This window comes from Garra rufa, chromosome 13, assembly GCF_049309525.1.
Source record: "Garra rufa chromosome 13, GarRuf1.0, whole genome shotgun sequence".
In the NCBI taxonomy this organism is placed as follows: Eukaryota; Metazoa; Chordata; class Actinopteri; order Cypriniformes; family Cyprinidae; genus Garra; species Garra rufa.
Window position 1 is genome coordinate 16624540 of NC_133373.1, and position 18500 is coordinate 16643039.

At 37.1% G+C, this 18500-nt stretch overlaps 1 protein-coding gene across 4 annotated transcripts in view; it reads right to left on the reverse strand.

The window, feature by feature from the left end:
- The window catches only part of arid1b (AT-rich interactive domain 1B), a 101956-nt gene that overhangs the window by 48946 nt on the left and 34510 nt on the right, over nt 1-18500 (reverse strand). For all 4 annotated transcript variants that reach the window (XM_073817152.1, XM_073817150.1, XM_073817151.1 and 1 more), the window contains exon 4: nt 14328-14426. In XM_073817152.1, the coding sequence (XP_073673253.1) occupies nt 14328-14426 (99 nt within the window). The remainder of the gene's footprint in view (nt 1-14327; nt 14427-18500) is intronic.

Genomic DNA, 18500 nt, shown 5'->3' on the forward strand with positions numbered 1-18500 from the left:
AACTAATTTATGTGGTACAACAAATGTGCATGAAAAATGATGTTTTAAGGTCATATATTAATATATTAAAAAACAGATAATGTGATATTTTTATGACATGGTTAGTTTATTTTTTTTTTTACCATATATATATATGTGTGTGTGTGTGTGTGTGTGTGTGTGTGTGTGTGTGTGTGTGTGTGTGTGTGTGTGTGTGTGTGTGTGTGTGTGCGTGTGTGTGTGTATGTGTGTACCTGGTATTCATCACGTTGTGGGGACCAAATGTCCCCACAAGGATAGGAATACCAGTAGATTTTGACCTTGTGGGGACATTTCTCAGGTCCCCATGAGGAAACAGGCTTATAAATCATGCACAATGAGTTTTTTTGATGAAGTAAAAGTATGCACAATCTCCTGTGAGGGCTAGGTTTAGGTGTAGGGTAGGTGTAGGGCGATAGAAAGTACGGTTTGTACAGTATAAAAACCATTACGCCTATGGAATGTCCCCATAAAACATGTAAACCCAACATGCTTTTATAGTTACATCTGGGGCCCACAAAGGAGCTAGATGGCGGTGGTTCCTAACTATGTTCCTGAAACCCCTAAACAATGCGCACTGACAATGTCTCCTTTATCTGCTACACCCATTCTAGGTATTGGAGTCTCTACTAATGAGCTGATGACCTGAATAAGGAGTGTTTGATTAGGAAGGCATTCAAAACGTACACTGTTGGGGGCGCTTCAGGAATAGGTTTGGGAACCACTGCTCTACAGTAGACCCCACTCATCGGGCTCAGGGGAGAAGGGGCCAATTCAAACCAATTTTGGGCTTTGTGAATTTTAGCGACAGTACTGTATCATAGTCATCTGAAGCACATGCATATTCCTGAGAGGCTACATTTTATTCTGCCCCAGAGCAACACAGAAATAAATGGATGAAAGAAAACAGAGATGGAGGCGAGCACACTTCACCTCAACTGCATGGCGCACTCCAGCTCGGCTGCTCTGAGACTCAATACTACAACGAAAGGGGGCTTCTGTGTGCACACTAACATTCAAGAGCTTCCCCTCTTTGATCCTCAAATCCGATCTTTGTTAAAAGCAGACATTAATCTTTCATTTCCTGTCAAAAGTCAAGAGGTCCGCAGAGTAAAGCTACCGCGAGACAAAGCTCCAACGTCTCGCTGGCTGAACGACTTTCTTGTCAAGGTTTTGGCTTGAGAGAGAGGCTAGGGTTTGGGGTTCAAGCGACCGTACGAGGAACGATGGCCCGTTGGTTTTATATCTCCCCAGACAGTCTGCAGAAGGTCACAGCTGGAGCATGATTCCACTGGCATTTTAGCTTCAGTGGCGTTTTCTTTGACAGAGAGTCATCCATCTACAGCGGACCGCAATTCCCTTATCATCAATTAGCAAAACAAGACTGTTTGAAACCCAAATTAAAAAAGAATTGGATCCACTGAACCAATTAGCATTGTTAATATGGGCAATGAGAGCGCCTGAAGGCACGAAACAGCTTTCAGATTATCTTTCCTTATTGACAAGCTGTAATGGGACAGCTCATCATTTATGCGGAAGCATAAGGATGGGTCAACGAATAGTCGATCAGTGAGGTTGACTAGTTTTTGTCTTACATTTTAATTTTTATATTTAAGCAGTAGTGTATTGACGCTACAGCCATACACGTTCATATTCAGCAAATTGTCACATCTCACATTGTGTATTTGACACCAGACATGTTGAATTAAAAATAATTAAATTCTGCATTTTGTTCCAATGCATTGTGCTCCACCTAGCTAAATGCAAAGCTTGCTGGGGTAAAAAGCAGCCTTATATCATGGGATGAGAATTATTTAGGACGAATGGGTTGACTAGTCATTCGCACAATCCATAGACTAGTTGATTTTGTAACCACCTCATTTTGCTCTTCTCTAACGAAGGAGAATGAAAGGACAGATAAAAGATTTCAACAAAACATAAAAGGGCTTGGTGTTTCGTCTCTCACGCAAGCAGTGACTAATGTATGCGTCTGCGGAGCGAGTGAGACACAGTAGACAACGGCAAGGCTGTGCTTGATTTGATGAGCTGTTGATGAGAGCAGCCTGGATCCCTGTAGAGGCTTCAGAGAGAAAACGAGTGCGAGACGCACACACACAGCCGAGTTAGGCCTCGATCTATCCTTCACTTCCTCCCCGAAGAGCAACTTCAGCCAATCGCGTCGCAGATTCCCATCCCCCCTTACGTCCCCTGCCAACGGCTCAGCCAATCAGACGGCTCTCTCGTCTGCCTCATCAGCACGGCCCTGGCGCCTCTCTCCCCTCCCTCATTTTCCATCCCCTACGTGCTCGTTCTAATTATGGAGAACAAGTTGTGGAGCACGGAGAGAGGGAGTGGAATCAAAGGAGCACGGGAAGACAGAGTGGAGCGAAGGAGAGGAACGTCGGAATGGTGGGGGAGAGGGCGCATTGACAGGATACAGATCAGCCTGCAGGGCTCGGGGATAAACAACGATTCTTTCAAGCTCTCAGTAAATTAGAGCGCTGCAGAACGGCGGTGAGAGTGAGTCGGCCGTGTCTGTCTCACTGCAGCTGTGTTATTGCGGGAAAGACACAATCCTCCCCTTCCAGCCAGTCTGTGACAAGAGGACAGGCAAAAACGAATGAAGGGTAGACAGCAAGACTAAAATGAGAGAGCAAGAGGGGATAGAAAGAGAGCTGTTTTTTTTTTTTTTATTTTGAGTGGAAATGATCAAACCAAGCAGAGATCAGTGAAACACCACAGTGATACAGAAAAAGCCTTTGTGAATCCCCAAAACCTAGCTGCCTACGTAGGCAGAATTTTAAGGCATCAGTCATGCCCCTAATACGAAGTCTGTTCCAAAAAGTAGATACTTTCTTCAGGACAAATTGTGAGGCAACTTCACATGTATCCTTTGTGAAGAAGGCAATCAAAGATTGCACTGCGTCAAGCTCAGTAAAAAAAAAATTAAAAAATCTGTTGAAGACGGCAGACAAAGTGAGAAAAAAGGTTTATTATACATCTTTGTGCTGTGTTTTAGCTTAGCAACTTGCTAAATCATACCCTGCCGGAAAAACAGCATTAATTAGCTGATTTGCTGGTGCAGGCTTGTTTCCACTGGTCTAGCTTGATGATCTTAGAGGAATTTTAAGGGTGAGTCTAGAAGACTTAACCCAGCTTAAACCAGTCCTGGAAAGCATCTTCATGGTTTCTACTGAAATCAGACTGCTCCATCCCATTCACGTGAGAAGAACAATTTGTATGACGCAGGTTCCTGTCCATGTAGAGCGTTCCAAAACGGTCACTCATGAGGTTATATTTCAATTTGGATCCTGCCACAGAAGACAGCTCACTAGGTTTTAGAACAAACCTTTTCCCTTTTTTCTTCCAACCCAGATTCAGTCGTGCTCTGCCTTCTTCTTATTTATGGTTCTGAATATTCAGCTTCTGAAAGCTGCGTTGAGCTCTCATCTGTCTTCCCAGCTTTTTCTCATTAACCGCTCTAAATTCTCCACTTCGACTCTCATATAAACATTAGCTGGCTAGACTGAGTGCAATTTAAAGAGGCATATCTCTGGTCTCAAAAAAGCTCAGGACACAGAAGTGGTCAATAAAGAAAAGGAGTGATGAAAACACAGTGTATATTGTTTATTGTGCTTAGATTAAAAAAATATAGGAGAAAAGGTGGATTGAGGCCAGGTCTTTCCGTCATATATCAACTTAGAATCTTTCTGGGACTTGTCTTTAATCTGTGATTCTGATTGGCTGACAAACATTCTAAAGTGTTAATTTGCTACATTTGCACACCAACTAAGTAGTCCATAAACAGTCACATTCAAAATACAGTCAAACCAAATTTATTCAGACACATTTCTTCAGTTTATTTGCTATAGTTTTGAGAATGGTAATAAAATTTGATTAAGAACTCAAGAGTTAAACTGTTTCAGAACAAATTCATCTTGATAATATCAGATAACTTTGATAGAAAGGTATGTAACAAAACACGGTCAGGTCAAAGTGTCAATTTTTAGGTTTTACTGGTGGTCCACTGTATGAAGAATTTTTGGGTATAATACTGTATGTCACAGTTTACTTTATTTTGCTATCCTTACTTACATAAATGAACTATAGTGTCCTGCACCCACTGCTAAAAATATAAAAAAAAATTATATCTGGTGTCTAAACAACTGTTGGTTTGACTACATCTGTCATTGCTGACCACCTGTGATCAAGCCACCCAAGACAGGTATAAAATGGACCATAATGAAACTTAAAAGAGTAGTTCATTTCCAGAACAAAATTTTTTGGATATTGTACTCACCCCCTTGTCATCCAAGATGTTCATGTCTTTCTTTCTTCAGTGGTAAGGAAATTATGTTTTTTGAGTAAAACATTTCAGAATTTCTCTCCATATAATGGACTTCTATGGTGCCCCCGAGTTTCAGCTTCAAAGGGCTCTAAACGATCACAGCCGAGGAAAGAAGGATCTTATCTAGCAAAACGATGGGTTATTTTCTAAAAAAAAAAAAAAAAAAAATTAGTTTATATACATTTTAACCTTAAATGCTCATCTTGTCTAGCTCGGCAAGAAGAGCGTTTGAGATTAAAAAGTAAAAAGTAAGTTGTGAATGTTTTTAGAAAATAACCAAATGTTTTGCTAGATAAGACCCTTCTTCCTCGGCTGGGATCATTTAGAGCCCTTTGAAGCTGCATTTAAACTGCATTCTGGAAGTTCAAACTCGGGGGCAACATAGAAGTCCATTATATACAGTAGAGAGAAATCCTGAAATGTTTGCCTCAAAAAACACAATTTCTTTACGAATGAAGAAAGAAAGACATGAACATCTTGGATGACAAGGGGGTGAGTACATTATCTGTAAATTTTTGTTCTGAAAGTGAACTACTCCTTTAAGGAGGTGAATTTACTATGCAAAACCTTCACTGGAGCCATTCCTTAAAACAAAGTACTTCTGTGATGGAAATAAACAGAAAGCCCTCAAGCATTTTACATGATGAGAGAGTCTACTAGTGCAGTGAGGAACATGACACCAACAAGCATCCTTAAAAACACTATGCTTTTTTTTGTTACAATCCTGGGCATTTACAGCATTACAGCTGGTAGTGGAACATTTTCTGTACATGTGGAACAACAGCAAGGCAACGAGATGAAAGCCATCAGCTGAATAACTAAATCCACAACAAAAATGAATTCATTAAAATTCCCACCCACTGTTTCCTTGTGATATGAAGCTGGCTAAGGTTTTGAATAAGTCGGTGAAACCAAAATGTATTTACTACAAATCCACATTGTTAATGATAGTTACTGTTACTATGGTGAAACAACTCCAAAAAGGCACGCCATATGTGTAACGAGGTGTTTCCTGTCACTATCAGAGTGAAACCAGGCTATAGATAAAAACAATAAAATATGATAACAATGAAAGGTGAAAGTGAAGAAAAATACTCTATCTACAGTAATAAACTATAAAATCTATGGGTGGGCTATATGACAAATATCTTATATAACGATAGGAAAAATTTTACTTCATGATAATGATATATTGCACGCTATAATATTATCTAGTTAAGATACATTTTTAGATCCCTAACAGCATCAGTACAAATCCAAGTAAACTAGTCAACCTCAGTAACACACCTGGTCATTTCACCTGGGTGAACTCTTTAACCCTTTAATCTTACAGATTTACAATTGGAAAGTCAAAAGCCACCTGACTTGTCTGTGACCTTCAATATACCAGCTGCCATAGTGAATAGAGGAACAGACCTATGATCCCATGATTTTACAAGCTAGAGAAGAGCATCTATCATCCTTGAGAGCTTTTTCTAAACCCAATTCCACTAATAGAAAAGGCAAAAAAGAAGGAAGAATTGACTAGGAGAGACCAAATGGGGTCTAATTACGTCTGCAAGGTCCAGCGCATGTTTATTTGATTCGTCTTTTAAAGGAAGTGCTTGATTAAATAAATAGAGGCCAGGAAGCGCATTTCAAATTCTCTTTAATGGAAGATGATGAAAAAGCCCACGGCTCGAGGCAGAGTGCGCAAAACCCACCACGAGAGAAACGCAGGCCATCAATCTCGCTCTCGCTCATACGCATTTCACCTCTTAATGTTTTCCCCAACTGCAACGCATTGAAGATCTGAACGCAAGCACAGAGAGAGACTTTGAAAGCGGCAGGTAAAAAGGGATAAACTGTACAGAGATTCCCGCCAGCCCATAATACCCAAGGCACGTAAAAGAGGTTTAAAAAATAAAGCAGAACACCAAAGCAATATTTGTTCAGAAAGATGACACAGGGGGAGACATGAATAAAATGTGTGTGTAAGTGTGTGCACGCGGCTCCGCTGCTGAGACAAAGCCATTTACGATTACAGCAACAGAAGGGCTGCCAAAGAAACAGCATTTTACCCTTCACAGAGGTGAGCGTTGAGCAAACTGCAGGTGACAGAAGCTTTGATACACAGATAAACAGCACTGAGGTTGTTCTTATAACCTCCCTCTCTCTCCAACACAAAAGATAAGCCAGCTGTGATGAGCTCTTACAGACGTGTAATCCTTCTCTCATAGACACATACTGGCAGCTGACACACTTCGTCATACTAACAGAGAAAGGTTGTGTGCAGATAGATGGCCATGTGTACAAAAGTGGATCGACACAGACTTTGTAGTAGTGTTTCCTTTATATCAATATTCACAAAGAATAGCGATATCAACAGCATTTATAGGTGAAGTGACTTATTTTATGTATTGTTTCAAAAATTACTATTTTTTATTTAGCAAATTTTTTTTTTTTATCCAAAGGGACTTAAAGTGATGAACATCAACAGCAGTTTGTTATTTTTAAATAACATTTCAACAGTTCTTTTCATAATGGATAATGCTGTAATAATGTCTTAAATTACCATTTAGAGCGTTAGTTAAAATAAAAGTATGCCTTAGTGTATTTGTCTGTAAAATTCACTGCAAACTCTAGTCACTTACCTAAAACAAACACTTGCATTAGTATAACAGTATAAATGACAGGAATAACACTATCAAATTATAAATAATTCTGTATTTTTATATTATATTATAAAATACATTAAACATTTTATTATAAAAAATATGAATATTATGTAAAATTATTCTTTAGATATTGTGTCTCAAAGCAGGAACTTAACTTTTAGACTTTTTAGGCTTTATTCTCAATAGCACAGAATCAATATTAAAAGAACCGTCCTCCAGTCCAGAACACAAAACATATTTTGATGAATGTTGGTAGCCAACCAGTTTTATCATTACTGACTTTGTTTGGATGAAAAAAAAATGCAGACATTTCTCAAAATATCTTCTTTTATGTTCGACAAACAAAAGAAAGCCAGACAGGAACAACATGAGGGTGAGTAAATCATGACAGAACTTTCACTTTATGTGTTTCAAACCCGATAATCACGTACTGAAGATTATGCAAATGATTAGGGCTGCAACAACGAATCGATAAAATCGATAAAAATCGATTACTAAAAGCGTTGGCAACGAATTTCATAATCGATTCGTTGTGTCGCGCGACGCAGAGACATTTGGTTGTTATTATATATATTAAAAAAAAAATTGAGCGCAGAGCGGAGTGGACACATTCGGTCTCTCTCCCGCTCTGATGCCAGCAGAGTTCGGCACCTCATAAGCTGTGTTTCCATCCAAAAATGCGAATTTAACTTATGCGCAAAACTGGAACATTTGAGCATAAAGCACCGTTTCTACATTATATATATAGGCCTATGCTGCCCCGATTTATATCAAACATGTTTGATAAGCCTACTTTGGCTAGCGTACTTTCACAGCAGCCAATGCTCGATCGCAAAACAGCTGCTGTACGGGTCGTTGGATAGTGGAGATGGAGAAAACTACTTCTATAGTTTTTGTAACACTGTCTGTCTGTATAATGTGTCGAAAACATACCACAACCGTGAGGAGAAAGAGGAGCTCTGCTGAGGTGAAATCGTCTCAGTTTTGAATAGGGCTGTGACGGTGGCACGTTGTTTTTTTATATATAGCCTACACTTCAGTCAGCAAACAAGCAGCCTAAAAACGCTAAAATAAATCAAAGAAATAATATATTTAATTAAGAAAGTAGCCTAAGAGTATTAAATAGGCTATTAAACAAACATTCCTTGTAAAAATGTCCGACAGCTCATCAATTTTTGGCCTTCAGTCCGACTGTCTTTTTTTCTCTTTCTCTTCCTCATTACACAGCTGCTGTTTTTAATAGCAAAGTGATTACATTTATTTTCGTTCCTTTAGTTTATAAAGTTAATTTAGAGATATATTTGGAACACTTTTTGTTTGTTAAATTCAAGTTTTTGTTTTTTAAAGTTATACCTAGCAAACAGCGGCAGACAGATCTAAAGCCTGCTTAAGTCATCGCGATTTAAATTAAAATCCATTGATATAAAAAACTTAAAACATATCACAATATTAGTTTAATCATTCAATCAAGATAATTCCAAAGTTTGTGCGGAGAGAAGCGCGCTTTGCAGGACATGGAGAGGCCAGTGCAATGTGGAATTTTTTTTTTTGCTCATAAAGGTAAGAGTAATTTACCACCCGGGCCGGAACTGTAAAGGGTCTACCTTAGTTTGTGTGTACTAACAGTATCAACAAAATGTGCTCTTAAAGAAAACAAACAGAATACACTTGATATCTTTGGTTTAAACAGGAGCGCTTCACAATAATTAACCGAAACCCAGGTAATTGCCTCACAAACACAATATCTATAGAAAGCTTTAAATTATTATTTTACTATAAAACGAAATAATTAAAATCGAAAACAAAACTCTTTCATTAGCTAATCCATAAAGATGCATTGGGCATTAATGAGCAGATGGCAGGATCGTCAATTTCATCTTTGCAACACTGAATCAGAAAATACTAGTTTATTAATAAGTAATTCGAATATTTTCTTAATTTTTGCCTTGACTCATTCATGGTAATTACTTTTGCTGGGGCTTTGAGGCCAGTTTTGCGTGCATTTGAATGCGGAACTCTTCCAGCCGGTCGCTGCTGATGGCAGGACACTAAACACCGCCATGGCAGAATGAATGTAGCAGAAAGTTAGTCAAGTTATCCCGTTCCAGCGTGCAAAGTCACATGACTTTTTTAATGCGCACTGAGGAATTTAATTTGAGAGGCTTCTTGATGGGAAATGCCAACCATGCAGCATGTACACCACAGCAAGCCGCTGTCTTGACGGATAGTAATTTTAGTTTATTTAGTCTATATATTTGGCAGATGTAAAGCATACATGTGTATGTTTTTTGTGTTAGTCCATTTTTATTTTATTATTATTATTATTATTATAACAGTTCAAGGAGCAACATGTTCGTGCACTTTCTAAAGATTTTAGTTCTGTTTTTGAATAAAGGGTTGTAAATCCCTTGTTTTTTTTATCCGATTCATCGATTAATCGAAAAAATAATCGACAGATTAATCGATTATTAAAATAATCGTTAGTTGCAGCCCTACAAATGATTTAAGTATATTTTATAATTTTTTCGTTTTGTATTATTTTTCATCTATTTTTGCATGTTTACTTGAACTCCGAATGCTGTTTGTTAAATCTTCAAGCACTGTAATCTTCATTTGTCTTTTTGTTTTCTTTGTTCTTTATTTGATCAATGTTTGATAAAAGTAATAATTTGCTAATAATTATATTTAACTGTTAAAATGACAAATTGAGATATCTTTCTCTCTGTCTCCCTCTTCTTCTAATGTTACCTAACAAATTCAATGTATTAGATATCTCGACTTACATTTACTATCAGACAATATCATGGATGACAAATCAGTCTGACAGGAAAAGATGTGATGAAGAAGTAAACAGTTAAAAAGACACCTTTGATGACTAAAAGAGTGAAAAAGACTGAGAAGTTGCCGTAAATCCAGATACAAAACCCCACAGAGAAGAAAAATGACACATCTGAAAGGTCGAACCATCAAGAGCCTCTACCGGCACAGAAGCACCCAAACAAGGTCAACTCATCAGCAGGGGTCTGTGTTGCCATAAAAATCAACAAAGCGGATGAAGTTCACCAGCAGGATCTTGAGCAAGGTCTTCATAAAGCTCTCAGAAAGAGATGACTGGTGGGCAGTTAACACTTTGAAGGACAAACACATTCAGACAGCGAAATTGGATGATCTCTCTAGGAAAAAGTCAATTGCTGCATTTACACTGCAATTTCTAATACACATTTATCTGGTCTTTAATATTCCAATTACATAAAGAAATATCTCATTGGGTTTCTCAGGGTTATCTTGAGTGTTTAGATGTAGGTCAGACTAGCAGATATCAGATACACATTGGATTTGTTAACCACACTTAAAAAGTCATAGGTTGACGTTGACAGAGTATGTGGCCCACAGAGGTTTCAGTGCTAAAGCCTCTCTGTTCCCAAGGTTTGATATATCAACCACATATGCAATATCCCATGAAAGCAGAAAACAAAGAAGCAAACCGCGGCTACGTCATGTACAAATGATTCAGAAGTAGCTGGACGTGTTTAACCCAGCAGCAGTGCCGCAATGCGATACAGCCATCACAATTAATATCATCAAAGAGACAACTCGCACAGCCACTCACGACTCGTGTGACGTTGCACAGTGAGTGAAAAGGTTAAGATTAGCAGACGATTCTGTGCTCATTAGGCTTGATGTTATGAATTATATGACAGTTAGCGCAGCTTCTCAAATTTGACTGGCTGTCTAGTAAACCAAGTGTGCTGTTATTTAGTACATTTCAGTACATATTTAGTTTGTATTGCACCACTTGTCTGTGTTTGCAGCATTCTAGACGGGCTGTCAATCTGTGGGTTAGTGGTTAGTGCAAGCAACACTGATATTGGAGTGAGTCACTAAATCATTCACTCAACCAGTTTGTTCAAAAACACTGATTTATAACCAAAGTAAGTGATTGCCTTTATGATTGAGTCACTGAATTATTCACTCAATTAATTCATTCTAAAACATTAATTTATTCTGAAACAAACCACATCTTCTGTTTCGAACTATTTTATTAAGTAAATTGCATCTAAAATGTATGTTACTTAGTAGGGATGGGATGATAAATCATTGCAACGCGAATCGAAATTTTTCGAACACATCAAGATTCTTTCTCAAATCGATTCTGAGCTTAGTTTTGAACAGCAGATGGCACTGCTTGCTTTAGAAACAGCCGTGCTCTGCATGTTTCCAAATCCTTACATGCACTTGAATCTAAAATAATCATTCATACAATTCGAAAGGTTGAAGCAAATTACAAGGGTGCTCACAGTGGGCTGTGTTTACATTAATCTCGCGTCATCAAAGCATTCTGAGCCGAGGTGAAATTACATGACTCAGCTGAACGCACAAGTGCTCTTTAGCACTCTTCTCGTGAGCGATGAAGTGTGTGGATAAAAACTAGATTAGAGCGCCATCTGCTGTTAAAATCTAAGATCAGAATCGATTCTTGATGCATTCGGAAGATCTCAGAATCTATGCACGAATCGTTTTAACGTCCAATCCCTATTACTTAGTATTTTTTTGATATTATAAAAGCAATATCACACTCACAATCATGTTGTTTGATTTTATAGGATCTTTAACATATGTGACCCTGGACCACAAAACCAGTCATAAGGTTAAATTTTACAAAACTGAGATATATACATCATATAAAAGCTCAATAAATAAGCTTTCTATTGATATATGGTTTGTTAGGATAGGCCAATATTTGGCTGAGATACATCTATTTGAAAATCTAGAATCTGAGGGTGCAAAAAAATCTAAATACTGAGAAAATCACCTTTAAAGTTGTCCAAATTATGTTCTTAACAATGCATATTACTAATCAAAAATTACATTTTGATATATTTATAGTAGGAATTTTACAAAAAAATCTTAATGGAACATGATCTTTACTTAATTTCCTAATGATTTTTGGCATAAAAGAAAAATCAATAATTTTGACCCACACTATGTATTTTTGGCTATTGCTACAAATACCCCCCAGCGACTTAAGACTGGTTTTGTGGTCCAGGGTCACATATATACTGCAGTAATTACACTGTACAATGACATGTGGGATGTTTTTAGAGCGCTGACTGTAACACGCAATTTTCAAGGCTTCTTCCCATTTCAAAGGGTACTTTATATAAAATGTCAGGAGCTCTAGATCTTCAAGGGCAAATGTAGCCACACTGAAGGCCACATCAACTTCTACTATCATACCTTGCTTCAAAAATGTTTACTTCAAAAATAATTTTCAAGGACTTTCTGCAGTCAGGAAGCATGACAGCGGATTATGCCGTGCAAAGCTCACACTGTTTTTGGTGCCAGCAAGGTGGATTACTTCATGCTTTCATAAATAAAGAGACAATGAGCCAAATGTGTTTAAAAACCACGTCAGATTTTATGGGGATTCCACAATTAGGAACACAACCAGGTGGAGAAGACCAAAGGGCAAATTTCCTCCAGCATCCGACATATGGAGCTCCAAAATGTTCTTTATTATGACAGAGCGTATTTTTTTCTTATTGACATCACATCGATCCTGCTTCTATTTGCAAAGTAGGAATAATTTTGTGAAACATCAGTTCATATTTATGGACTGTTCCTTTGTTATGTCAAACTTTTTTTTTATTGAGGTTGTGGCTAATAGGAGTACAACCTAGGCCAAAAAATAGGTTCTCTGAGGTCTGAGGTCACATCTAATTTTCAGCTTATGTTTTTTGAAGGTTTATCCACTAGAATTTTTTTTTACTTCAAGCTAGATGAACATCTGTGTTTCTTTTCTTCCACCGATCTGGTGTAGCACTTTACTGTGCGAGAGCCGCTTTGAGATAATTATCCAAACGCACACACAGCGCAGACTGGCCGTTCATTCTGCTGTTATTCTCTTTGTCCTTGGCTGAGAGTTCACTGGGCCATTGTGTCAGACACATCTAAAAATAGGTCTGCCGGCATGATACCAGCAGCCGCCTGGGGCTTTTAAACAACATTACCTCAGTCATCAAACCCCTGCGGGAAACCCATCATGACAGCACCAGAGACTGCAGTTCCACTCGTTTAAATACCCATGCAGCGTCTTCTGACTCTCTGCTCACTGGAAACACTAAGAGCTTTATGAGGGCAGCAGGGCCGAATGACTATTTTTAGGAAATGGATGGTAACTGGAATTCCTTTAGCAATTTGGAAATCCTCATAAATCATTTGAGCCTTGAGAATATGTTCACGGATCAATGAAGAAAGGACAATATCACACTGTAAGGAATAGTTCACCAAAATGAATTTTGTTACCCTCATGTTGTTCCCAATGCGTATGACCTCATTCTTCCGTGGAATAAAAACTCAAATGGTTCCTACTTGTCAAGTGAAGTTCCATATCACCCAACGTCAATGACGTTCGACTGGTTACTGTGTATTTTGTAACGTAATCACAGTGCAGCAGGTTTATATGTAAAACTGACTTTGTAGTATTTCATGGTGCTTTTTTGTTCATTTTGAAACAGCCGTTGACCACTAAATGTGTTCATTGTATGAAAAAGAGCAACCCGAACATTCTGCTTAATCTCTTTTTATGTTCTAATAAGAAAAAGACTTGGTTTGAAAAGTCTAGGTTTAGAATAGTTAATTATGACATAACTTTTGGGGTTTTGGGACTTTTTGAGTTAACTATGTTTAACGGAATGTAAAATGTTAATCTTATGGAATTAAAAATGAATCAACAATAAATAAAAATGTGTAAAATGTAATAACTGTCTGCGTGTTGACAATCCAGTGAAAAAGAGTTTGGTTGGACTTGATGTCAACAAGTACTTTCTCCTCCTTTTTAAAAGTTGATAAGCCAATTTATTTTCTATTCAAACTATACATTATTATATGGTAAGCTGCATTCTATTATTTGCATTTAGCATTGTATTTCCCAACTATCCTGGGCTCCATCAGAACACACCTGCAACCCATCTTTGGTCGTGACCCACCAGTTGGGAACAACCAGTGCAGACAATTTGGTTGCAACAGAGCGTGAAAAAGAGTTCTTGAAAAAAATCTGATAAATAGTCACAACTAGAGCTGAGTTGTTTGCTCTGAGAAGGCAAACAACACAGCAACTTACAACCAGAAGTCCTTGTATGTGCAAAAAAGGGCATTTACTCTACATGTACCAAGTTGTTACAGTGCTAGTTTGTCTGTGATATCCACTTGAGCATTATATATAGGGAACTCTTTAAAGTAAAACTCTTTAAAGTCAGACAGTCTTTAAAATCTCAGAATAATTTTGGACTGTAATGTCTCACCGGGAGGCTGGACGGGCGGTCCTGCTGAGTAAGACCCATGTCATCGTGGTTTGGTTTCCCAGACTGGCCCCTGCTTCCATATCCCTCCTGCAGAGTCTCCTATAAAGAAAAGAGAGAAAGACTGATGAAAAACAAAAATCATGCAGCCATTGAAAGGCTCAAATCGCCCAGATAGTTGTGTCATGGTACTGTACATTAGCGTGCCTTTATTCACACAGAATAAGGTAATTAGACAGTTGCAGACAGCATGATGACACCAGCCCCATAATTTCGCTTCATCCACAGGCTTGTGATTCACACAAGCAGAACGGTGAAGACACAGAAATGCTGAGGCATGTCTAACAGCTGAAACGCAGAATGTGCACTGATATAAACCGTAAAAGTATGCTTGAAAAAAATGCATAAAAAATGCATTAAAGCAATAGTTTACTGAAAATTATTTATTGGCCCTCATGTCAGTCCAAAAAGGTATGAGATGAGATGAGATGAGACGAAGCTAAATGTCCAAATAATTGGATAACAGTTTTATGACACATGATTCTTCCGAACTGCAAAAACAAAAGATATTGGAAAATACATTAAAATCAGTAATATTGTAAACTATTATTACAATTTAAAACAACTATTTCAATTTTAATACATTTTGAAAATTTAGTCCAGTCTTCAGTGTCACATGATCCTTCAGAAATAATTACATTAAACCGATTTATTACTCAAGAAATATTACTCGCATAGAAAACAATGTAATGCTTAATATTTTTGTGGAAACAGTGATACATTTTTTTAGGATTCTAGGATTAATATAAAGTTCAATAAACAGCAAATAAATATTCAAATGTAATGTAAATTTTGATCAATTTATTCCATTCTTGTTGAATAAAAGCATTATATTTTATTGTACTTTTGAATGGTAGTTTATCATGGTTCTACAAAAATATTAAGAACCAAACTGCTGTTAACATTAATAAGAAGAAGAAGTTTCTTTGAGCACCAAACTGCATATTAGACACTGAAGACTGGAGTAATGATGCTGAAAATTCAGCTTTGACATCACAGAAATATTTTACATGTTAAAATATAATCACATATAGAAGTTATTTCAAATTGTAACAATATTTTATAATATTACTGTTTTACTGTATTTTTGATCAAGCCTTTGTGAGCATAAAAGTCTTATTTTAAAAAATGAAAACCTAATTATTTCAGACATTACTGATTTGTTGGTCATTTTTAGGCACTTCTAAGACTCAATCATTCTTGAAATTTCAACAAACCCTGTGTTAGCCAATCATTTTACCTAGAAAGTTGACAAGCAGGATATCAGGGTTGGGGCCATTCATGAATTAAATTGAGAATGAATGGTAAATTCCAATTCACTTCCTGGAATGGAATTGGAATTGGAATTGCATCCAGCTGACAGGAAATTGAATTGGAATTGAATTGGAATGTCAGAAAACAAATAAATTCCACTAAATTCCACTTGAGTTGCTAAATAAAATAATTTGACTTGATTTGCTTAATAGTTTATAGTACATTAAATATTGTAAATCACATAAACAACAAACATATAAAAGAAATACAAAGTACTGTATGTTTAGTATGTTAAGCATGATCATTTCACATGCCAAATTTCAGGAAATTTGATAATTCGACGCAATAAAAAGTGAATGAAATACTGAATGAACATGACTCATTTTTTTGTGAGTTGAGACATAATATATGTGGTAATCATATATTGAATGTATAGTACATCCGGAAACTTACCACCACTGTCATTCAATTATTAATTCATAATGTACAGTTCTCATTTTTATTTACTTGCATTTGATCAACTCTATTTCATACATTACTTGGTATTTGTAAAGCATCATAAATAAAGTTCAAATGTATGTCTCTAAATGCAATCACAAATAAATGCTCAGAAAGAGCAATAAACGGAATTCAGTGGAATTTCCCTAAATTGAATTCCACTTCCTGTAATTCCAATTCAATTCCAACAATGTTTCCTGTAATTGTTGCTGAATTCCAATTCCAATTCCATTTCCTTCTTTGAATTGGAATTGTTAAGTTCATTCCTGAATTGACCCCAACCCTACAGGATGCACAACTACATGTCAAGAATAAAATAAAAATCTGTGTTCCACAGAAGAAGAAGAAGAAGAAAAAAGTAATTTGGGTTTGAACTATCCCTTTCGTCTGCAGCAATCTGGGCCCAAAATCCCAATAACACTGTGGGGATCAAGCCAAAAGAAAATTAATTACAGCATCTTTTCAGTAAAGTGGATACTTGACTTCCCTCAGCAAATACACTTCAGAAAACGGGCTTGAAAAAAAGGGGTTGAAAGTGTGCCAACTAAGGTCGCCCTGCCCGCAATTCACTCATGTATACAAACATCACCCAGAACTCCCTCCCCGCTCACTTCATTCAACAGTGGGAAAAACACTAGGCAAAAAAAAGAAAAAAAAAGAAGGGGGGCATTCCCGAGCCAGACGGAGCCGTATGTGTATGTATGTGTGTGTGTGTGTATGTGTGTGTGTATTGACTCTGGGTCATGGCCAGGCCACACACACAGACGGCTGTTTACAGTTGGGCCATTACATCACCACTCAGGCATGTGCTGATTCAGAACCGTAACAGCTGCTCCACTGCGATAACGGACAGCGAGACCTCCGAGATTCACAGCGTCACAGGAAAACTATGTGATACCTCCCATGTGACACATGCTTTTACTCTCAAGTACTCAAAATTCACTTTCACTATGCCTTTTAGCACTGTCACAATAACATTTGTAGTTGATACATATGTTGGGGAATTTTACTACACAATATATATATACGAATTTCAATATCACTGCAGAAATTTCCATCAATCGCACTCCTAGTGAAATATTAATATGTTGCATTAAACTAAAACATTACATGTAACCTTCCACCGTTTGAAATGCTAAATACAGGTTTAAAAGTCCAAATCATTATAAAATTTGTCCAGTTTAACCACGCATCAAAAACACGTGCATCATGAATAGCAGCAAAAGACTGCATACTCACCTGCCAGTGATCCACTGAACTAAGACTTTTATACTTTGTTGTTTATGAATGGCTTCAAATAACCATTCAACATTTTTAAAAAAGCATTTATATACAGTATATCACTGCATTTTATTCATAGAGTCCAACTATGAAATGGTAGCATCAGATATTTTCTTTCATATTGTGACATACATCTGAGTGTAATGTATTATCGAAAAATAAACTGTAGGACGGGGACTTGGTTCTATATATATTGATTGTTGATTGGTTTTTGCGATTTGGGTGTTGCATTCGAAATTAATATGAGTTTGCAGTCTATTGTGGAGAGGTGGGATTTAAGCAAACTAAATGACTGGAGAAGCCAGTCACCAAAAAGAGGTGATCATTTTCACTGGAAGATTGAGTTATGACATTCTGATTAACCACAAATAAACTACAAATATTAAATGAAACATATACATCAGTGATGCGCGGGTTGATCCGAAATGAGCGGGTCCCCGCGGTCACCTGTGGTTACCCGCGGTTACGAGTCATCCAAAAATATTTTTAATGATATTTGGGTCGCGGTTGGTCGGGTCGTTTGAAATAAAGATGCCAATTAAACCTTTGTAATTTATATAGTACTAGACACACTTTTCTATGAAATACATAGACCTACACTTTATTGGCTGAATATTATTTACCTTTTGAATGATGAGCGTTATTAACTGTTGAATAAATGCTGACGCAGGACAAAACGCCCGATTTCCCAACACGTTGAACTGAGCAATGCCATTGTACCATTTTAAAAGGCTACTTTTAAACGCATATAGCTCAGTAATGTCAGCTTTATGTATTTTCTGAGAGGGGGTGGGATTTTTGTTGGGAAAGTCGGGGGAGGGAGAGACGCACACATCGATTAGACTGGATAAACACATGCAGCATCTTAATTGTTAAGAAAATGGTATTCCTAATAAATGTCTCGAATATTTTGATTATGTCCAATGTTTCTCTTTCTTTTTGGAATTATTAGACACATTTCACTATGTCTTTTCAAATGCCTAGGTCTGTTTAATTTCCTTAATTATAAAATTTAGCACTATTTTTTAACGTTTGTTCAAGCAATAATATATAAATTATCTCATGTATATGCTTGTATAAAAC